The following is a 24,101-nucleotide window of genomic DNA, read 5'->3' as shown; positions in this document are numbered from 1 at the left end:
TATCGTCTTGTTACTTCTGATGAAAAATGGATTTGCTACGATAAGCGTAAATCGACAGGAAAGTTTTTGGATCATGAGCAATGACCAGGATGGTTTCCAATATCACCCCTTCAACTGCGGAAAGTTTTATTGCTGCTATGGTAGCCTGTGATAGGGGTGATCCATCCTATCTTTCTCAGTGAAGTTATTACTTTAGGTGTAGTCATTACTACAGATCGTTACAGTGCTGAACTCCTGAAATGCACTGTAAAACTGCCCGCAAGCATCCAGAAATCATGGTCACCAAACATGGTGTTCTTATCTTATCTTATGTTCACTTCAATGCACGCCTATATATCCACTCCAAAGCGTGCCCTCAAAGGACGGCGCATACTGTCTATGACCTATAGTATGAAATTATTCCTCACGTACTGTATTCTCCAGACATCTCTTTCATTGACTATCATATCTTCTGGTAACTAGTAGGCACTTCCTTGATGATCAGATAACACAATGCAGTTGGAGACTTGTTCTTCACATCGTAGACTCCATACTTCTTACGTTATGGAATCCAATCGTTACTTTTGTTACTTTAGTGGGAAACGTGGGCTCCAAGAGATAGGCCTAAACTGGGCCGGGACGCATTGGAACTTTATTCCGATACATCAATGTCCTGTCGGAACTGTTCTTGTTTGCGTCATTTGTTTCTTTGCAACATGTGTATTTTCGTCTATTTTTTAAATTACATTTTGGGTTTATCTGTGAAACCACTATTAATATGCGATATTAAAAGAAATTGTATTTTCCGATCTTTATTGACACTCATCATTGACTCCGTTCGGGGAATTAATTTGGTAAGCGTTCCAGGTATTTTCTGAACTCTTACAAGCACTGTAAAAAGGGAATGCACTTTTAGGCTGCTAGAATTTGAGATGATTGCTGCTATACAATGGTGCAGAAGTTTGTGGTATCGTCAATTCTAGCAGCAGTCAAACTAACTCTTCCCAAAAGGCGTCAGTAGCGCGGGGGTCGGGGGCACGCGTCCCCCAAATTTTAGTCAAATATATTTAAAGAAACTATACTACTTTGTATATATAACTTTTGTCGGAAAGAGGATTTTGATTTTGATTCATCCGACCCCCCCAGATTTAAAAAGCTAATGACGCCACTGCTCTTCCCATTCGGCAATATAGGTCTCATGTTTGCTTATCAGCGCTGGATAGAAACTTTACACCCAGTGATGCTATTCGGCCGGTTCCCACAGGTTTGTTAGAACCGGTTGTTAAAATATTTTGAGTTCGCTGAATCGTTTGTTATACCCAGATCCAGGAATAGTAAAATTTAGTTTAACTATCTTTGTTTTTAGAAATTCTTACACCTACAGGGTTAAACATATAATCTCTCAGAACAAGATGTAAGCTTTTTTTCCCCCTGATCTCAAATACTCAGTTGAGAACTAGGATCACAGTAGTGTACTGGTAGGGAAACGCACATATATCATTATCAACAATTGTCCATCCATTACTGGATTAAGGCCTTTCTAACATTTTCGACAACTATCTACCTTGGATAATTCGTATTTACAGTGCTACCTAATTTCATCACACTACATTGTATTAGATGCTGTGTAGGTCCCTATTTGTTACTTGTTACTGTTTACACCTCTGACAGGTTTTATTCAACTCTAAAGTATTGTAAGAATTCAAAATAACAATAATATAATAACAATACTCTGCACTGTCGTCCGATTTTCTTTACCAACACCTCCACAGAGTAGTTATCCTCTTCAGAGTTGCCAACCTGAGAGAACAAAATTATCGATTTTCGTCTTTAAAATTCTCGTATATTACAAAAAAATCGTATCGATATTATATTACAAAATTATCGTATATTCGTTAGGCGCGTGATAATTATAGAAATAAATATAATACTACTAGAGCGTTTCAATTTCAAGTGTGCCCCTGCTGGCGCTGCTGTCGATGTATATTTTCCCGTATGCCCCTCGAAAGAGAAGGGACAAGTTGCTGTGGCCGAGAGTTTTCAATAGTAGGATGCGGACATTGTTAACACATTGAATTATTTCATGGACTTCGCTGTGCACTATCTTGTTACCTATTCTAAGTAGCCTACGATCTTCACTCGTCAAGACAAAACGACTGAATGACAAATTGGAAACACATTAATTCACTTCTTTTTCCAAAACAAAGGGAACGTTTCCTCCGTAAGAGGGCGTCTGGGATGGAGGCCGAAGTATGATTCACATATTTTCTGAGGGCACACTTGAAGTAGAAAGCCTCTAACAATAGTAATAATATATAATAAATTTATCTAGTAATCTTCAGTTTCGAAAATTATCTTTTCTAGAATTATATTTATCTATTATCACAAGAACATTATCGTATATAACATTAAGGCAATTATCGTATATCACGCTAAATTATCGTATGGTTGGCAAGCCTGATTGTGTTTATGTTTAAGGAACAAAAAAATTTTGGACAGAATATGCATATTTACGGTGCAATAAATTGTACATGTTAGCAATAAAGTTTATAAATTTCGTAAGAAAAATTACGATGACCACATAAAATAAAATAACTAATTGTTCAAGAAAAATAGAAATACTTTTCGCACCCTAACGTCAGTTGAAAACAAGTCGGAACTAGATAAAAAAAAATAAAAAAAACTGTCCCTACTAAATTGCTACGTGTGGTGGTAGCTTTAGTTATACGCAAATTTCTATATAGTAAACCCTACTAAAAGTAAAATGTTTTACAACATTGTAAACGCAACGTTAAGTTATAAGTTTTGAATGTAATGTAATTGAATGTAATTCCCTATTTAGGGACAAAATTCGAAAAAAAAACCTTTTCCTTCTTGTTAGCTACATTTTCCTCTTGCTGGCTATATTGCAACAAACGTACTACTATCTGAAAGTCTCCTCTTTGGCCTACAGAACGCACCATAAAAAGTTTCAATAAGATAATTAGGGAAGTTGTAGCCCTGGCAAATCTGTTGATTTTTGCTTCTGAGGCGTAAAAAGTGTCAAAATTTCAAGTGTATGATGACAGAGAATTTTTTCTTTCTCTCTTTGTATGGCAGCCAGTGACTTCAAGCTTTCACTGTATCTTGTCAACACACCAATGATTTTTTTAAAGGTGACTTGGACCCATGTGGCAACAGTAGTGACAGCTACAAAAATATTGAATTTCGGTTATGGATTTTTTTTTTTTTTTTTTTTTGTAAATTTGCGCCCCTACATTTCCCTCCCGTTGGCGACAACACTGTAATGTAACTTACAGCGAAAAATAGCGATATCCCTCTTCTACAAATCAAGGCCTTAACCACACCAGTCGAGTAAATAGTTTTTGAGCAATACGTCACTAACTGAAACTGTAGGAAAACGCCAAAAATGACCTGGATCCGAAAGGGTTAATAGCTACTTACTTGTATGAGTTTGTAGATATACATGACGGAATCCATAGAAGCTTTGCATCCGTCAGATGCTGGTCCTCCTCTCTTCCCCCAGTTAGGAGAGAAGTTCACCTGAGCTGTTGTTGTGTCTACAAACAATGCCAAAAGGATGGTGGCCAGGAAGAGGGCTGCTAGCAATGTTCGAGACATCTGGCAACGAGAAAACAAAATAATTTCAACTTGGTTTTATTTTAATGGTTGTTGGCAATTAATTACAAATAACATGTTTAGCAGACTGTATGTGTCATTGTTAACAGTACATCTGCCACTATATAGATAACCCAAACAACAATCTGATACTTAACAGTGTTTATTTTTAATATAAAGTACAATAAATAAATAAATAAATCTAAAATAAATACTATCAACTAACCAGGAATGTTTCCCAACTGTAAAATGGGTTTTGCATTTCTGAAGACAGATTTAGACAATCCCTCGGAAGGTGAAATATATTTCAAAGCTTTAGCTGCTAATGGCCATAAATAATGAAGTTACAGCACAATAAAGATTTGAGTAAAGTAAAAATGGTAAAAATTTAAGATAAATTCAAATAACGTTAAAAGTATTTATACGATCTTAAAGAAATTTTAGTAACCTTATACACATTACAAAACCACGACACAATATTTGCATTGTTCTTTCAGGAAAAATATAATCGAGAATACAATAATATGACTGGATGGAAAGGAGGTTGAAATAACGAAGAAATTGGAATCAATACTGCAGAAAAATGTAGGAATAGAAGATGTAAACAGCGGAATTAGCAGCGGTTGGAGAAAATAGAGAGAAGCGGCAGGATTATTCTGGACTGTAGCGAACCAATCGTCTTTACAAAACAGTAATGAGCAGTGGCGTATTCAGGGGGGTGGCTACCGGGCTCAAGCCCCGCCCCGAAATAAATTTGGTATATTCACAACTTCATTACAATTTGTCGGGACCCAAAAGGAAAAATATAAGTGCTTATTCAAGTGTTGTGCATAGCCCCTTCCGAAACAAAATCCTAAATACGCCACTGGTAATGAGACATGCCATATTGTGTGGAGCGGAATGTTGGACGACGAAGAAGAGAGAGAGAAATCGAAGTTACATCTGTGGAAATGAAGATGTCGCGGTGGATATGTTGAGTAACGCGGAAGGACAAATTTAAGAAGAAGCGATCCGGGAAACAGTAAAGGTGAGAGCAGTAGTAGAAAAAAAAAACTACAAGATAGTATACTGAGATGGTTTGGGGATGTAAGAAGACCATTCGAATATGTAGCTTTCCGAGTGGGTGTTATGGAACTTATTATGAAATGAGGCCGAAGTCGCCAAAGAAGAGTGGGGAGATTGTATAAAGAGCAGTGTGGTGTCGCAGTGATAACACAAGATAGAAACTGGTGGAGGACAGCGATCCAAAAAGCAGATCCAGCTAACTTTAAAAAAAAGGGGCTTAGAAGAAGGATAGATATCATCAAAAGGAATTATAGTCAATACTGTAAGCAATGCAGTGTTACCAACCCGAAAAGCACTTGTTTATTTTCAAATTTTGACACGTATATAAGATGATTATATAATGGTAAACAAAAGTATACGTCTTAATACGTAGCAGCATTGCAAAATTTAAGAGTTATTTGAAAAGATTGATTGCTACAACTTTGATCCACAGATCGCAAAATACACTGAAACAAGTAACGGTTTTTTTGATTAAAGTAGTTCCAAAGAGGACTATTTTAACTTCAAGTACAAAAATATGTACACTGACTGAGCAGTGTTGTCAGAATTTTTTTTTTTAAAAAAATAATAATTTTGTAAAAAATATTCACAATGAAATACTTTCCAAACTAATATAACACATTTCTTATGTCAAAATATTTTAAGCATAAAAACCGTAGAACATCATAGTGGATAACACAAAATAATCATCGAAGAATCAGGTAAGGATAAAATGAAGTGAAAATCAAAAACAACGTCTTTAATCAGTTCTCGCCGTAGTCTGGTTGTTAGCTTGCCAAATTCCAATGTGACAGACTAAGGTTAGAATATTACCCACCTCCACTTTTTTTTTTTTTTTGTTTGGTTTTCCATTTGAGAATAACACTACAGAACAGTAGAGAGCTTCGTTTGAACTTGTTAAATTAAAGTAATAACTTTGTTACGTTGTTATATAAGTAAAACTACCATGAATGACTCCTGATACATGAAAAGTTGTTGAAAAGTTTTGAACAAGTTACAAAACCAAGTATTTTCTCACATTAGGAACAACACATTAAAGAAGTGGTTCTCAATCTTGTTTACCCTGCACTTCCTCATAAATCTTGCGTTTTTCAAGCCACATGTCGAAAAATAGTAGAGCAGTATCAGCATTTATTTTCGACACTGTTACTAATAATTAATACACGAAAATATTACATTACTTAGTTTAACGTTGATTAGTGATTGATTGACAACAAGTTCTTTCTTTCTTGTTTTAACAATGTCGCTATTGTACTTCTGAGTAATAAACATAACGCAGATTTTCTATATCTGCAGTAATGGAACCATTCACAAGCTATTGCTCGTTTCATTAATTTTTCAGACTGGTGTTCTCGTCTGAAAAGTTTATTTTGAAGTGGTGTGAGTGTTCGTCAGTATGTGTGTAAAGTAAAATGGCAGCTTCCAGTTAAAAGAGAAAATTGTAGAGTGAAGATTACATGGTATGATTTTACGTTCATTGAAAATGATGGTAGTCAAGGGCGCCCATCAGGGGGGCAAGGTGGGGCGCTCTCCCCCTTTTTTAGAGGAAATTGTGCTTCGGAAGATCGAAAACCCAATAGATATTTTAGAATAGTTACCGCAAAATTTGAGACTATATTTGAAATGTCACTTATACTTGCCCCCCCCATTGGAAACCACAATATGGACGCCCTTGATGGTAGTCCACTACCACAGTGTGTTATATGCCATGCTGTATTTAGCAATGATGCACTCCGCCGCGTTCGATTGGAACGACTTGTCAACAGTACATCCAGCTTTCAAAGACAGATCTAAAGACTTTACTGTGAGAAGAAACTTGCTGATACGTATGAAGTTGGACGAGCTTAAGACAGATGTGAAAATATTTTTCCTATTTTTTAGGAAAAGGAGAAAGATGAACTTTATACTTTCTTTACTAATGACATATGTATAATTTCTGTTTCATATCTTGCAGACTTTTTTTTTTTTTTTTAATACGAAATTATCTCAATCTCAAACTCCAAGCTAGTAACATGAACATACTAATTTCTTATGACGTGACAAGAGGTTTATGGAAAAGATTTTACTATGGAAACGCCGTCTGAATGATTCCACGCCCAACTTTTCATCTTTTCCTCGATTAAATGAATTTCTTGACAATAAAGAATGTGATTTAACCACGTGGAGAGACAATATCAACTCACACCTAGACTGTTTATGATGAATTCAAGCGATATTTTCCTTATTTCTGTGAAGAAGACTGGGCATTGAAAATGAGGAAGAAATCTTTTATCATTGGTATGGATTTACTTCCACATGAAATTCGGGAGGAAATAATCGAATTAAAGTGCTGTTCAGATTTAAAAAAAAAAAAAAAACTGTTTCAGTCAACGTCTTGGGAAGAATTTTGTGTTTGTTTCCTGTCTGTTTACCCAAGACTAGCAAAGGAAGCCTTGAAAGTTCTTCAGTTCTCGACAACTTACCTATGTCAATCGGGATTTTTGACATTTGACCACGATAAAATCAAAGTATCGGGACCATTTGGAAGTGGGTGGTGATTTCAGATGTGCTTCGCCGAATTTATCACCAAATAAAAAAATCTTATTAAGGAAAAACAATGTCAACTATCAGACTGTTCTTTCTTTGCCCTTACTTGATAAATTTTGAACTCCATCTTATACATAAAATAACATTTTGTACTCATTTTTGATAATTTTGTAAAAAAAATAAAAAAATAAATTGGATAATTATTTAGTTTTTAATAAAGTAGAAAGCTTGAATAGGAATGTAAAAGACAACATGCAGCGTTTTGAAGTTTGCTTATTACAAGTTATGTTTTATTCATAATTTTACATTTTATTTTTGTGTTTGCTTGCGCCCCCTTTCTCACATTTCATTCCCCCAGGGGAACCACTACATTAGAGTATTCAAATGACAAAGTGAATAATATTCATAAATGTTACGTAGTACATTCTTAGGTGACAAACAGTGAAATCGTTTACAAGTGTGAAGTTTGAATGCATAAAGGAGCAAGAGAAGATTGGGTGCAAACAAAAGGAACAACTTTCTTGTACGTTGATACACTTTATATGGAATTTATTTAAAGCACTGTTGTTGGTAATGCGTTTCAATATACACTTAATATTGCATTAAAACCCCACATATAACAGCTGCATTTTACCAGTGTAAATCCCAGGAAGTTTTAATTTTTGTATATTGATTTATTTTGGTAGGTTTTGTTCCTAAATGTCCTTATTTCACTGTAAAGTTCATGCATCGAGAAGATTTATGCCTTCTCTTGACACAGGAATGGGAGAAAACATTTCGTATTTCAAGTATCAATCAATACGTTGATTAAGTTTTTCGGGTGTGACAAGATTTATGATCTGAAATTGGGCCTGTAGTTGCTTCATTTCCATTGCTATGATGTGTCCAAATATTTAAGTTGTATTCTTTAGATTACAAGAAGGGCGACTAGGTAACGGTGAATAACAAATATGTTTATATTCACTGGCACAATCCCGGGGAGATGAGGGGGACATGTCCCCTTCAATCTTGGAACTGGGAGAGACTGTCCCCTCTCAATAATCCAATTTGAAATTATTTTTTTTCGGGGGAGAGGAATGTGATTATTTGTGCCCGATTGTCACAAACGAAAATGAGATGAAATTGATGTTTTCCCAGAATAAGCCTCAAATTTGCCCGCCTCCCAATGTCGAAAACAATTCTGCTCCTCTGATCCTCCACAATATTGTTTTTCAGCTTCATAAATATTGTCAACAAATACTGTGTCTGTGGCTTGAACCAGGGATGTAAAATATAAATAACACAATATCCGTTGCTTCTACCTACTATCTGAAGCAGGTAGGAAACCTTAAACTCCTTCTATCTCCACCAACCTACAGCGTAGCATTTTTATAGCAAAACATGCGAAAGGTGATACAATTAAAATTGAGAATGTTTACCTTTAGAGAACTCATTTATTAAGTTAGCTTTTAAAGTAGAGTTTTACTAGGATGTTGTGATGTGTACTATTAAGTAAAACTGTTAACTCACATTTCATAGAACTGTTTGTGAATTGGTCAACGTTAGAATATCAGAGATGTATTATAGCATACCTTGACGAACGGAGGTTCGAACTTCTTGCTGCGAAGTTCGTCTTCTGACTTCCTCACAGTGGATGGATGTCCACTGGAACGTAGTTAACAGCTGATTCCCAATAGTGGCTCTATTGAGAATAATCCTCAACTTCTCGTCCAAGACTGCTCATGGAAACTAATCCAAGACTGACCCTTAACGACTGATCCTTGGAAACTGCTCCTTGGAAACTGATCCTAATTCCGTCAAACATTAGCTTTTTATCATCGTGTTCGTGATGACGAATTTTGTTGTTCTTGATTACAAATTCTGAAGTTTTACATCTCTGAGCCGAAATTGTGCTTATTCACAATTTCTGCATTTTCTTTCATTGACCAGATTCTCCAGACAGCCTATGTCTGCGAAATTCACACTTTTACCTAATTTTGGTTATGTGTATGTGTTGACATAATTTCTACAACGTTTTACATTTATTTGTTTCATATTTGTTTTTGTTATTCTTATGACACTGCAGACTCGTGTCTATTCCTTGAAGAAACAACAAGCATCAGCAATGCGTAATACGATGATATAACATGTCTGCAACCTAATTACAACAATTTAAAATAATAAACAAACATTTTACTATTTCCTTCTGAAACCAATTAATGAGATGAATAAATTTTAGATCTTAACATCTTCCATAATTTTGGCGTAACGTGACACGCATACCGTGACAATATTTTGAACATCGCTTTAAAAAAAATGGGAACGGTTTTACCCGCCATCCCCCCTCCAATGTTGAAGACAGATTTGCGCCGCTGTTTATAATACGTAAGTGCTGCAAACTTTAAGAGCTATTTGAGAAGAGACAGTGATCCAGCATTAATCGAAACGGATCGGAACTGAACTCTTTACAAAGTTACTGAAATATAATTTTATAATTTGATTATAGCCGACGTATTTTAACACTTGAAGTTAGAATAGTTCCCTTTTGAACTACTTTAAGAAGAACCTATCAATTTTTCTAATGTATGGATCAAGGCTATAGCAGTGAGTCTCCAGCAGAATCGTACTTCTATAACAAGGTAGTAAGACCATTATTTTGATAATATTTTCTTGATGATAGTATTCGATATCTCGATGTGTATGAAATTTTTGCTACTATCCTACAATGTTTTTCCCGGACGAAAAATCAAGCCTTAAAATAAGAAAAGAACATGGAGGGAATAATATTCAAACTCTAGTCTGCTGTACGTAAATTATGTATGCAAGCCAAAAGACCACACTTAGAACTGGTAAAATACCTTCATATAGTGATTTTCACCTTACTCTCTCTTCCTAGTCGGATTCCTTGATTATTCTTTTGTGTTATTCACTATAATATTTTACGGTTTTTATTTTGACATGGGAAATATTTATATTAGCTTAGAAGGTATTCCGTTCTGAATATATATATATATATATATATACAGAAGTATTGATTTTTTTTAAAAAATTCTGACAATGTTGTTGAGTCGGCGTAACATATTTTTGTACTTGATATTAGAAGAATTCTCTTTGGAACTACTTTAATCAAAAACCACTACTTGTTTTCATGAATTTTGCGATCTGTAGATCAAAGCTGTAGCAATCTTCTCAAATAACTCTTAAAGTTTGCAACACTGCTACGTATTATACATATATTTTTGTTCACGATTATATAATCATCTTATATACGTAATAACATGGCGTAAAGGTCACTTGAAAACAAAGAAGTGCATACCGGGTTGGCAACACTGCATTACTTACACTATTGATTATAATGCTTTTCAATAGTTTCTATAATGCGTATAATGTTAGTAAAGATTGCTTAAATACATTTGAAATACATTAAGAAAACCAGAAATATTGATGGGATCCCGTATATTAAGCACACTTCGCCCAAACAAAATGCTTTATGGTAGACTGTACCCTTTTCTGAGCTAAGCAGTGAGTTCAGTTTAGTTTTTAGGCGAGAAAAGTATTCCGTAAAACCTAATTGTTGGAAGCTCTTACCTTTTGTATGATACAAATAATGCATTTTTTTTACTTCGTTCCAGAATTTCTTAGTGACAGTTGGTTGTAGTAAATACATTATTTGCGAGAAACACTTTAGCATAAATGAGAATCTTATTACTACGTAATCTCAGTTCCCGAAAATGGCTTTCCTTTTTTTTTTTTTATTTGTAAACTATGCCTTTGGACGTTATCTATTTTTTAAGGAATACATATTTCCTTATCCCCAAATTGAAGCTACTCAACGCCTAAGGATTTAGTTAAAACATTTTGATTAATTTTTATTTCTTTGTTTACGAATTAATTTCCTGTTTACTACTGTTCCCGGAAATATCATCTTACAATCAATAACTTCTTTATATCGTTGTATAATATTGTTTCTCTTTTCTTAAAGAAAAAGGAAATTAGAAAGAATTTCTTCGGAATTTAGTCTCTTCTTTTCAACTTGCGTCTATGATTTCTTCTTGTCTCTTTTCTTACTTTTTTATGCAGTAGATTATAATAGAAAGAATATGAAAAGATGTAATAGTAGATCAGCCGTATAAATATGATACATATACTGAAATATACACAGCATATTTCAATAATCTAAATTATTTGTTTTATACTACAACGTTAGGAATATTTCGTCTTTTATCAACTCAAGTATTTTTTCAAGAGGTGGGAAACGCAGTTTTGGTTATAACAAAATCAAATAGTTCATTCAATTAAGTTCGCTAATAAAAGAAACAAATAACAATAACTACTTAGTGGAAATGCGGATGCAGTGTTGATTGGTTGTATTTGTTCACATTAACTGCTAAAGCAGCACACACTTATTCTAACGTCACAAACATCTTACGTGAAACGTTTATTCTTTGGTCAATCGTTAGTTTATTACAGGTAGGAAAGTGAAATTCGAACAGAAAATGCATATTTTCACGAAAGCAAGCATGGATTGGGAACTTAGGCTGTTTGGTAATGAATCCGTTTTGGGTCATTAATGAACAATATTTAGGGGCAGGAGTTTTTCGCAATTTGAAATTAAATATTTCGCATTTGAAATTAAAAATTTCGTATTTTATCGCATTTTGAGACATAAAATTTCTCATTTTGTCGCTAAGTAAATTATTTTACAAACTCTAATATAAATTATACAAATTCTAATGTAAGCCCAATATAAGTAATAAGGAATAAATCAATAATGTTATTTAGGACAAGAAAGTTATTCTTTATGCAGTTACAAACAACAAATTACCTTTTTCTTCTTTTACAAGTCCAAAAACTTAAAATACACTAGCACAGTATCATCACAATTGCCATACACCGAAAACATATATGCATGTAAAAACACATACATACAATACATTAGTGCAGTATTTTCTAGTATATCTCGTCTGCAAATTATTATTCTGATGAAAAGTGCAGCATATTGCATGTTTCAACATTTCCTTCTTTCATTTGTAGCTTTCTATCATTGATTACAAAGCTGTATATAAAAAAAAAAACTTTCACAGTCAGTATTCGTTATTGGAAGCCATATTGCCGACAGGCACAAGTTATTTAAGTTTAAATTTTTCTCCCCTTTGAAAACTTGTACTTTTTATTTCTGTATTTTAACAACTAAAATTTACGTTTTTAAAAATTCGCAATTTGTCGCGTTTTGCGGCACATTTCGTTCAAAATGTCAGTTATCGCATTTTGTCGCGACTTCAAACTACCTATTTCTTTACTCAATCTGACGTAGTTCGTTAGAAAACCAACGCTCGGCTTTGTAGGAAAACTTTGCGAAAAACTCCTGCCCCTAACACTATTTATTTTCTCGTGGCAAAATGGTTAGCGTACTTGCCTCCAGATAGGGAATCCTGGTTCGGTTCCAAGTGGGGGTGTATGTAATTAAAATTCTACGTTAAACTACTAGGTCTTGTCTTATATAATCACTCTGTTGAAATGGGACAGAAAACCTTTAAAGAAATGAAGAATGTTTACCAACCTTATAAAGCTTCTAAAAATGTCTATTCCATTTTTTGTTCTTAAATGCCCTTTTAGAGCCTAAATAAGACATTTGTCACAAAATATTCTCATACCTTCAAAAACGCCTTTGTTTACATTCTTTCCCTTCTTCAAAGATTGTACATTATATCAAGCAAGGATGATGTTCCTCCTGAAACCTATGAAAATTACCAATGACGACCAGTGGCGGAGCCAAGGGGGGGCCTGGGGGGCCAGGCCCCCTTGCTCAAAATCTTGGCCCCCCTAGCGGCCCCCCCACACAGAGTGTGATACTGCTATAGGTCGACAAATGGTGAATTAATAGTGGCCGCAAGTTAAACTACTACCGAAACATATCTCGACAACAAAGCTACCAACTGCAGAATATCGTATATTGCAATAGTCTGCGTTCCGAGCAAAAATCTCCAGGCTCCTTTTTGTTTGGAGTACAGCAAGATCTAATTTATCTAAATCTGTAAGATGCATGCACTGACACCTCAGCATATGAACGTTCCTTTTAACCTCTGTCCCTTATCTGGTTGTCGTCTTTGTTTTCGACAAAGAACAAAAAAAAAAAAAAAAAAAGCAAAATTAGTCTGCATTCTGATTTGCTTCAATGTTGAAAGTCATACTAAAATAAGAGATGCTTCCTTACAAATAGCATGCACTGCAGTAAAACGTTACACTAGTGTTGGACGAAAGAAGTCTTCGTATACTAAGTAATTAATTTCCATCGATTATGGCGACATAGAACAAATGCATAGCATCCATTAAATAATTTGGTATTATTATTATTATTATTATTATTATTATTATTATTATTATTATTATTATTATTATTATTATTATTATTATTATTATTATTATTATTATCAAATAATATCGGGAGGTCTTGTTTAATATACAGTAAAAGAATAGAGCAGAAGTTTTTATTATTTCTGTCATTCTCTCTGCTGTTCATATCCCAATAGTTTGAGAAAATTAAGATACTGAATACTATCAACACCTACTATTTGCTACTGGTACTGGTTCTCCTTCTCGTCTACCTTCTGGTCTTGTCTCTAGTACATCTAATTTCCTAACGCTCTTGGCCGTGGCAACTAAGTAGAAACCTTCTGCTGCGATGTTAATAAGCGATACTAGCGATCTCCAAGGAAAACGGAGTCAGTGCTTGGTGGACCTATTCTATTAACTAAAGCCTGGGGAAATGAGGCTAACAAAAATCAATGATTCTTTATAAATAAATCTTTCAGAAGTATTTTCTTTTAAACTATTTTAACTGTAGCTTAATCCCAAAACTGCTACTACTAGAGAAATTCCGAAATTTATCACAGAGGCAGTGCTACAATCTCCTGATTACTAACCATCAGGTAAGATACCGAGATGATACAACTTGGTCGCGGCAGTAATGCTGTTTTGTGTAAAAGTGTAGTTACTCCCATGACCAGGTTGTATCATCCTGTTATCTGATGTTTGTGGGACTGGTCTACAGATATTCCATTCAGTAAGTTCAGTCAGTGAATACCAATTTTTATCACAGGTTTCTATTAATTCTGCGTCAAAATATGCATTTCTGAGAAAATTAAGCATTAAGCATTTCTGAGAAAATTACATTGTAGGAATTATGCAGAACAGTAAATCAGTGGTGACATGGATTTTCAACAGGATATACTAATTAATGCCCCTCCTTCAAATCTAATCTCAAAACTTACAATATTAATTTAGCATCGACTACAGAATAGTAGTGTTATTTCAACTACATTTGAATTTATTTTAAGGCTTTGAAACATCCGAGACTCAGAGGATAGAAATAAGGGAAATTAGTCAATAGGGCCACCAAGGAAAAATCTTGGTAATCTCCTCAGTTCAAAAATTTATCCACGAGGGATCAATCACACCATCTTCCGAATCTTAAGCTGATGTTCTACCGCTGAGCTTTGGCCATTCGGTGTGGGTGTGAAGTGTTTGTGTATTTGAATTCACGTCAAATTCTAAAAAGTAGTGAAGGTAAACAAACGAAAGAAAGAAAAGGACCACGTATACTTCTTTTGCTGTAAGGAGTCCCGATTTAAATGTCTGTTCTAACACTGTTTAATGTTAGGGAAAGAAAAACATATTTCCTCTTTTTGCTTCAAAGAGTGCTCACTTGATCATTTTAATAACGTAAAGGCACATTCATTACTCAGTTTTAGAGCTCAAGGGTAAAAGTAACAACAAGTAATTGAACTACGGCCAGATCAAAACAAGATACTGGAACCGGGGCAGTTGCCCGGGCGCCAGCAAACTAATATGTGTGTTTATTGGTGTGGATGTAGATGAAACGGGTACTAATCGCAAAATTTGCCCTGGGCACCAAATGTCTAGTTTCGTCACTGATTAGGCTACCATTTTTTAGAGCGTGAAATTTTGACATTTTCCTGAAATATTGAGAATACATGATAATTACTGGCAGTTTACTTTAGAGTGAAACTTAAGCTTCAAGAGCAAGGCTTATAATTTAAAGTGGGGTGGAACGGCAAATCACTGTCCTAGTTCCTGTTTCTGTGCGACGTCTGCCTCGTAAGCACTTTTGTCCTCGTACATCACATTTTACTTTATTATTATTATTATTATTATTATTATTATTATTATTATTATTATTATTATTATTATTATTATTATTATTATTACAGTTTATCTACCAAACAACTATTTATATTATTATGCGGTATTAAACCAAATCTGGAACTTGTGATTTTTATTTACTTCCATCATTCCACTCGAGAAATAAATGTCATCTATGGAATGTTTTCGGATAAAATTTAATATTACTGCTGCCATGCTATAACTTTGAGCTTCGCCTTATTTCAAGTAGATGCAGACATGTCGGAAGGTTTGATTCTTGTAGATTCACTAGTTCAAACGCTGTCGAAAATGTGGTCTGGAGAATATGACTCTCAACGAACAACATTCGAACAAATTTATCAAGAATATTTGTCGATATGCATAGAAAATGGTCCTGAAATTCCAGACCCGGAAACAGATAGGCTATAGGGGTTCCTTGTGGAAACGAATTAGACATTCCCCATCGAAATATCACAAATTCATTTTGGATTAATCTCTTCCTTCATTGGAGGCAGAAAATGAAATTTTCTAAAGATAATATATTAAGATACATTTTTCTGCCTACTATTGATAAAGCAATCACTGAGACGGAAAAACGCTTTGGATCATGTAGCAAAATCATTAGATCAATCACCACTCTACATCGAAAAGGTGAAAACTTTTTAAATTACAACATTGTGGAGCATATGGTCCAGTATTATGAAAGTGATCTGGAAATATTTAAATGTAAACTCAAAATCCTCCCAAACACAATTAAGTTGTATGAAGACGATAGAAAACCAAAGTTGATTCCTTGGTGAATTTCGTTCATCTTTGCGTCTACAAAAACGCATTCCTAGAAACCAACAAGTTACATATAATCTCTATATAAGTTTCTAGTGCTACATGTGAAAGGCCATTCTCATGTTTGAAAAGATTAAAGATATATAGGCAATTCAGTGACTGATGATAGGTTGAAAAACTTAGGATTACTTTATATTGAAGAAAATCGCTAAACCGTTAGATCCTGAAGAAGTTGTTGATAAGTTTGCTGCTGCCCACAAGAATAGAAAGATCCTCTTTTAAGTCGAGGCATGAACCTCTAAGTTATTTTCTTGACCTGTAAAAGTGTATTTCTCTGCTTCCAGTTAAACCTACCAGCCATACATATTTTAGATGCAGCGATTAAATTACTACTTACTTATATTGGAAATCAATTGTATTAATGTACCTTAGTTGTTTGAAGTAGTAAATTCTTACACTTTCACCGTAAAAGAGTAAAATCATGAACAACAAAGATGAAAACATATATATATATATATATATATATATATATATATATATATATATATATATATATATATATATATATATATATATATGAAAAATCATTCATTGGAGATGGCCCCCTCAAAATTTTCTTGGGCCCTTCATTGCCCCCCCCCCCTGAAAAAAATCCTAGTTACACTACTGATGACGACACAAGGTTTTGCAGTGCCCAAAGTCTCTAATTCGGAAGCAGAGCAATAAACTTGCAATATAACCTTCGTATTGTCATGGCGCCAATTAAAAATGCGAACCCTCAGCAAAAACCAGGATCTTCTCTCTAGATAGCACGCGACGCCTAGTTACGATTCTGGTTTGGTGTTGAACTCGTTACTCAAAAACTACTGTGAGTGTTATTCAATGATTTATTTCCTTTCTTTCTTAATAATTACATGCAGATGTTCATATTGTCATTGAATACTAGCTGTTTTTTTTATGCCAATTATTAGTTCTTTACTGACTTTTGTGTCTATTTTTACTGTTTGAAAAGCTTAAATATCAACAGTCTACTAACAAAAAATCTATAAAGAGTCACGACGGGTCGTTGGTAGAGAGCTTACATCTGGTTCCAAGAGTTCATGGCGGATGACATTGAGAAAAAAGGAGAGAAGGAAAATAGGTTCAAATATGGGAAAAGAGTGGGATAAATTCGCATATGTAAGGTTAGAATTAGAGAAACAAATGATCGGACAGTATCCATGTTCTATGGAAAATTGTAACCTACGGAGCATAAGAATCAGTTTCTCGGCTGAACTTGCAAGTTTCACACCAGTGAATGAAGCTGAAGAACTCTTTTTTTGGAACATCAACGCAGGGAGACAAAGGTCTTAACATTTGGAGAATGAAGAATAAAAAAAAATCACAGCTTTTGTAAATGGGTTTCGAATCAACGTCTTTAGTATCAAGCAAGAACGTTAACCACTCACCCACAGAGACTACCACATAACGGATAAAGCATGTTCTCTCGAATGGCTCAAGAGCCCTAACAGTTTTGAGGCTAAAATTAATAAATATACTTTTATTTCTATTAGGAATAGTTTATATAAAAGTGAATGCGTATATGTGTTTGTTCGTTTGGCCGGTATACAAATCCATATCACTGACTTGGAATACTTCAAAGTGATTTACTCAAACAAGACTATAGTTTGAAAGAGAACATAAATTCAATGTAAGTTTTAGTTCGTATCCTAAGGAGATGGGAGAGGTTTCAAAATGAAGACGACATTTAAAACGTGTTTTAAAATAGAATATTTCACGAATTGTTGATATTCAGAAGATGAAACTCGGCATGTAACCTCATTTCTAAAAACAAATTGACAAGTTATATATTTGATTAACAATATTGTTAAGATAAGACACATTTAGGGAGAAGGGGTAAAAATAATCGAAAACGACCGATAATAATGTCGAATCCATAATTTTCGGAGTTGCTGAGATGAATAGTGACTCATCTGATGCCAACTAAGTTCAGCCCTCATCTGCATGAGATGATGCTTAGAGGAGGTGAAAAATAAAATATCCAAAATGACGGTGATTAACGTCAAACCCCTAGTTCAAGCTGATTGGCGATAAGCCCAAGTTTAGTCAAGAACGTGCATATCAGCTGAAACGGAGATTAAGAGAGGCAGCGCCGACGGCGTTGATTGTGGTTTATTTATTTTACTCAATTCTGTACTTTTGAGAGGGACAACACGGAAGGTATTGCTTGTTGCTATTAATTATACTCAGTTCCTTATTTTGTGAAGAGTAAAGACGAAAAGGTTGCTCTTAGTTTATTTAATTTTTTACTTTACTCAGCTCATTATTTTTAAAAATTGTGCATAACCGTTATTCTTCCGATAGGAAGTCGGCCACTTCTGCTAGTTTCATACAAACACCCAAACAATCACCGCAATATTCTCAGAAAGTTGTTTATAATGCCTAAAACTGCATGGGATGCCATTATCTTATAATATAATCCAAAAACTATATGTGAGATTTCGCTCATTTGTTCGATTTTTGTAATCCTGAATGGAATTTAGTAACCTTTATAACAAAAATGTTTCTTGAACTTAAACTAATAGAAACAGTAGCAAAAATTATGATTCTTATGAAAGAAACAGTTATGATGTAGGATATTAATAAGCTATTTTTAATTTGCCTGCCATCGATTGAGAAAACTGTTATTTAAACTACCAACATACGCAAGAAAAGTTAGTAATTATTTCTGTTAGCCTGTAATGCAAATGCAGGTACAAAGCATATCAATAGAAGGTAACATTCGAATCTAGTGGAAAATGAAAACAAAATCGTAAACGTATTATATTTTGAAGAAAAAGGAGCACAAGCTATTTGATGATGTACACATAATAGTGTCTTTCGGATACTAATGTTGAATTTTCAATAAAAAAGAAAGATGCATGTTATGATCTGTTAGGTTAATAGTTTAGAAAGCTTCACGCTGATGATCCTAGGTTCGATTCTCAGGAACCATGCATATGTTTGTCCTTCAGTAACATTCATTTTGAGCGTTTCACAAGTTCAAGTTTGAATTAAATATGATTGCAGCCAGTTTTAGCCGGAATTGTTTTCAAATATGAGATTACTTTTTATTTTTGAGAAATATATATATATTTTTTAAATTGTGTCATATACGGATAATATGTTAATACACGATTATTTACCCAAAAGCATGGAAAATGATAATTTTGAATATATTTGTCAGTCTATAGTTAGTACAAAACTGTTGTATTTCCTCCTAACTGGAAGTGACCAGAGTTGATTTTTACCAGAGTTGATTGGATATCCTGTGATATTTTGCATCAAATACATTTGTAGAAAATGATTGAGAAGCTTATTATTAATTTTAACTAATTATTATGCCATTATAGGTTTAAAGTCCATTATTGCTGATGTACCAGCAACGCAGATGCTCAGTTTCCAGGCGCTATATCTTTACAATCTTTAACCGATACGACTGAACTTAATGAATTTTGTAAATTCAGAGTGATTTGTAATCTACCATTGTATTTTACAAAGTTTACAAAAGTCTCTATGAAGAAGTAATATAAAATCCTCTGAATAATTTACGTATACACTATATATGCTTAGATTTAGTAGATTAACATAGATAAATGATTATTGAAATGGGTAGGGAGATATACATAGCAAACAGGTGTAATACCAATGTCCCTGGCGATAAGGAAAAGAAATGTTCTCTGCAGAATTCGAACCATTGCTTCAACTTGTTTTGGTTTATCAAGCGAGCATTATACAACTTGGTCACCAGGTCTCGCAAGTTATTCTGCTCCTTGCAACTTTGCTTATAAGTAGGAAGAATTACGTAGTCCTCGAGAGGATTGGTTGTGGTACTAGGAAAGCATTTAATAACGTACGTAGTTCCAGGGCCGCCCACAGGGGGGATGTATGGCGCAAGCTGCGCCATTGAGAATAATTTTGGGGGGGATTTTACTCTACTTTCGAACTAGCAATTTTACTGTCGGAATAGCATTAAAACACGATTTTGAGAAGCCAATTTTCAAAAATTTTCCGGGGTGAACCTCTCATACCCCCTGCTTCGATACTCGATGAATGAAGTACCGCGCAAGTAGCCGTATGAAAGGAAAGGTTGGTTCGTTTTAAGAGAGAAGGGCCGCCCACAGGAGGGATGAATGGCGCAAGTTGTGCCATCGAGAAAAAAATTGGGGGGAATAACAAAATTGGGGAAGAATTTTACTCTAATGTCGAATAAGTAATTTTGCTGTCGTCAGAATAACATTGGAACACGATGCGATTTTTTTTTTTTTTAATCTCGAGAATGAATCCCCCTACCCCCTGCTTAGAAACTATGAATGAAGTACCGCGCAAGTTGCTATATGAAAGAATGGCGCCAAGTTCTGGTGAACAACAGTTACAAACACTCAAGGAATCACTTTCAAATTTAGATTTGAAACTTGCCTATGTTGTCTGTTGAAAATTATAAAGTAGTTTGACATAATTGTGAGCTAGTGGTAACCATACAGACAACAGCCAAGTTTCAAATCTAAATTTGAAGTGAGCCAGTGAGTGTTTGTAACTGTTGTCCACCAGAACTTGGCGCCTATTTTTGTGATTTCAATTCTTTTTAAGGCCACTCGTACTTGGCTCTTTTACAGGAATGTTTTTTGTTGGATATCACTTCTTTTTATAGGCTAATTTCGAGGATAACATTTTCTTTTGGTATCAAACTCAATAACTTGTAACTTGCGTCTTACTTTTCGTGTACAAGGAAATTATATCAATATTTTGTAAAGAAAAAAATAATAATACTAAATGTAAAAAAAAGAATACCTGTGCCATACACAGTGTGTAGAAGTTTTTATACCCTTCAATATCCTTATAGAACATATTTAGTGTTGTATACTACTAAGACTACTAATAAAAGTAATGTCATTTTTATAATTACTAATGTCCCTACTAGACCCTACTACTACAAGCATTCTATAATACTACTACAGGAAATAAAAACAACAAAAATAACAATTACTAGTTCTATAAAAACTACTGCTACACTGGGCAATTGTTTTTAGAGGACTTGATTGATTGATTGATTTTGAGTTTTACGTCCTGTTCAGCAGCGAGGCTATATGAGACGTGGACCTACTGATTAACGTGGAATCCGAACCACATGAGCTCCCGCCGGGAATCGAACCCGGGTCTACCACGCCAAAGGCGCGTACGCTAACCGCTTAGTCACGGAGGAGCTCTTTAGAGGACTTGAGTTTTGAGGAGGGAAGAGATTATTAGTTTTGGGGTCGAGTGCGCCATCAGTTTTGGGGGGGATGGGCACCCCTGCGTAGTTCGATTGGGATTCTATGTCGCCGCCATTCAATCTACCAGGCAGTGTTGCCACACTTGGTACAATTGTACCAAATTCAGTCCTTTCTGTCAATCATCGGCCCGTTGGTACCACGCTGGCATTTTCAGCCCCTTTTGTGAAAAAATTGGTACAATTCTACCCAATTCAGCACCATTTAACAAATATTGCTTCTGTATGTGAATATGTGCTGCACTAGTTAGTAATAATAGATACGATTGTAACTTAAAATTATTAATAATGTGTTATGATGTCTTTCAGGGAAGGATCTAGCACCTTGGACCGGTTTTACATTTTTTAACTCCATGCAGTTTACTTCCTTATATTCTTCTTACAGTCGATTATTCTCCTTCGGTCGTAAAATAAGCGAGAATAAGGTGTAATAATTTATATTTTAATATTTTATTATAACGTACTGTTTACACACAAATTCGGAGATGATTGATTTGTTCCTCGTTTTATATATGTTTTCATATGGCCATAATACCGTTTTGGTCTATTGGTCACTATGAATTAGAGTCACGTTTGACTTCCTTACAATTCATACGAAAGATTGTAACTATTTTTCCTTTTAATTTGTGGCCTCTGTTATACTTCCTACGTGCGAGAAAAGTTTTATTTACTTCCAAGGTTGTTCAGAATCCTCCTATTTGGATTTTTTTTAAAGTAATTTTTAAAAAGAGCACTTTCTTGATTTGGACTCTTGGAAGAGGGAGGGAGGGTGTTCTAGAACTTTACCTCTTTTAGTTTCGTATTATAGAGCCATCTATTACACTGGTATAAAATAACGAATTCAGCCCTTTTTGTTTCAATTTGGTACTATTTTTCAGCCCACTCCAGAGCTAGGATTGTGGCAACACTGCTACCAGGCGAGAGATACAGTGTTGTGTGCAACAGATAGCACACATTCCCAAGCTCGTCAGATTTTCGTGGTGGATTGTTCGACCAGTCTCCCACAATAGCTTCCTCCCGTAACTGCACTGAGAAAAAAAAATACGCATGTGGTACGTAAAAACGCAGGTTACGTGTGTAAATCCTGTAGTTTTTGGACTTAACGTATAGCAAACGAATAACGGAAACCGTATATTTTATACGTACCTTCCGTACAAGTATTCCGAATGAAAGTACTTTACGTACGAACGAAAGAACTGATATAGGCAGTCAGGATCTCACATACAGATGGAATTATGTAACATATAGCTGACATATGTAACATACGTATATGTATGTATTATATGGAAGACAGATGTCATACACCTTGCAAGGCATGATGTAACATCTAAGCGGGAAAAGTATGTAGCATATGGATAACGTATGCTCCGTACTTATTTCCGCAATAAACATAAGGATTCCGTATATTTGTATGATACAATATACCGCTGTGTATACAATATCCCTATACAATATACGGATGTTTCTCATTGTGCCGTCAGAAATAAAAGTATTGACGGCCTCGGGCACTTAACCTGCAGAGGAAACTTTTGTCTCATGGTTTCTCTTTGACGTCTCTCAGACTCTGTTATATATATATAGCACAACTATATATATATATATATATATATATATATATATATATATATATATATATATATATATCGCCTCTACCATCTCCGCACTGTCGCAAGAGAAACGTCTCATATTCTGCTCCTGTCTCAGTATAATTCCTACCCACAGACTCAATTAAAGCCATTACACCATTTTTAACAAATTCATCTTACACCAGAAGCAAACTAATAGCAACTAATAGCAAAGTAATAAATAAAGGCAAATGAAGAAAAAAGATGCTCCATTAGCATGTAAAGTACGTAAAAGCCACCCAAAGTATACTTTTGTGGTATTTGAACAGAAGGTGCTTCATGTGATGTAGAGGTATCCACAGGCCGGAATTTTTAGCACGGGCCCGGCCCTGCCCGTGAATTTATGTGAGGCCCTACCCGAATCCGAAATGTGTTTTAGCATTTAAGCTCAAGCCCGGTCCGAGCTCGTATGATAATCCAATGAGCCCGAAATAAGCTAGAACTACAGAAACTTTATAATTTACGCAAAATTGTATTTTTATTCACAGCAATTACAAGTTTAATTTTGCAGTTGTGCTTTAAAAGTTCTCCAGAAAGAACGGCCAAAACGTCCAATAAATGTCGTTGTACGGTACATTTACAAAGTTAGGCTAGAAAAGGCCCGTGAAATATGGTTGTATATTTAAAAAAATTATGGTCCGTGCCCGAAGTGATATATGCTTTGTAGGCAAGAGCCCGTGCAGACCGTGATGCGTGCTAACGTGATGTCACGAAACAAGGATTGGTTTCCTCCCGTTGTCATCAACATAATCGTACGCCCTCTGCTGAAAGTTCATGCAATTGGTAATCACAATTTTGTTGTCGATAGAGAACATTTTATATTTCACAACAAGGAGAGAAATGATATGAGGACTCACCATCTTCATTATGTAGTATTTCTTTGTATGTGTGTGCCAACGACTTATTTCTATTACGATCTTCAGGGTTAAGTAGTTATATTCTCACTTCAAAACTAATTTTTCAGTCTCGGATGGTATTTGAACCCACGATCCTCACTCTGACAAGTAAACATTCTCATTCAACAATCGGACATCTAGACATGGTATATATATATA

General features: G+C 34.8%; 1 protein-coding gene across 3 annotated transcripts in view; it reads right to left on the bottom strand.

Moving 5' to 3' along the window:
* Window positions 1-24,101, bottom strand: part of Akh (Adipokinetic hormone) — a 49,990-nt gene that overhangs the window by 2,606 nt on the left and 23,283 nt on the right. Inside the window, exons 1-2 of one of the 3 annotated variants that reach the window (XM_081734215.1) lie at window positions 5,725-5,844; window positions 3,424-3,600 (exon numbers count right to left, since the gene is read on the bottom strand). In XM_081734215.1, coding sequence (XP_081590341.1) covers window positions 3,424-3,600; window positions 5,725-5,793 — 246 coding nt within the window. In that variant the 5' untranslated portion in view covers window positions 5,794-5,844. Of the gene's footprint in view, window positions 1-3,423; window positions 3,601-5,680; window positions 5,845-24,101 lie in introns of those variants that run through there. The other 2 variants (XM_081734234.1, XM_081734225.1) reach the window with 2 other exon arrangements.

This window comes from Thermobia domestica, chromosome 1, assembly GCF_964235325.1.
Source record: "Thermobia domestica chromosome 1, izTheDome1.hap1.1, whole genome shotgun sequence".
NCBI classification, from domain to species: domain Eukaryota; kingdom Metazoa; phylum Arthropoda; class Insecta; order Zygentoma; family Lepismatidae; genus Thermobia; species Thermobia domestica.
The sequence above is the reverse complement of the archived record's forward strand: the minus strand, read 5'-3'. Positions and strand labels throughout refer to the sequence as shown.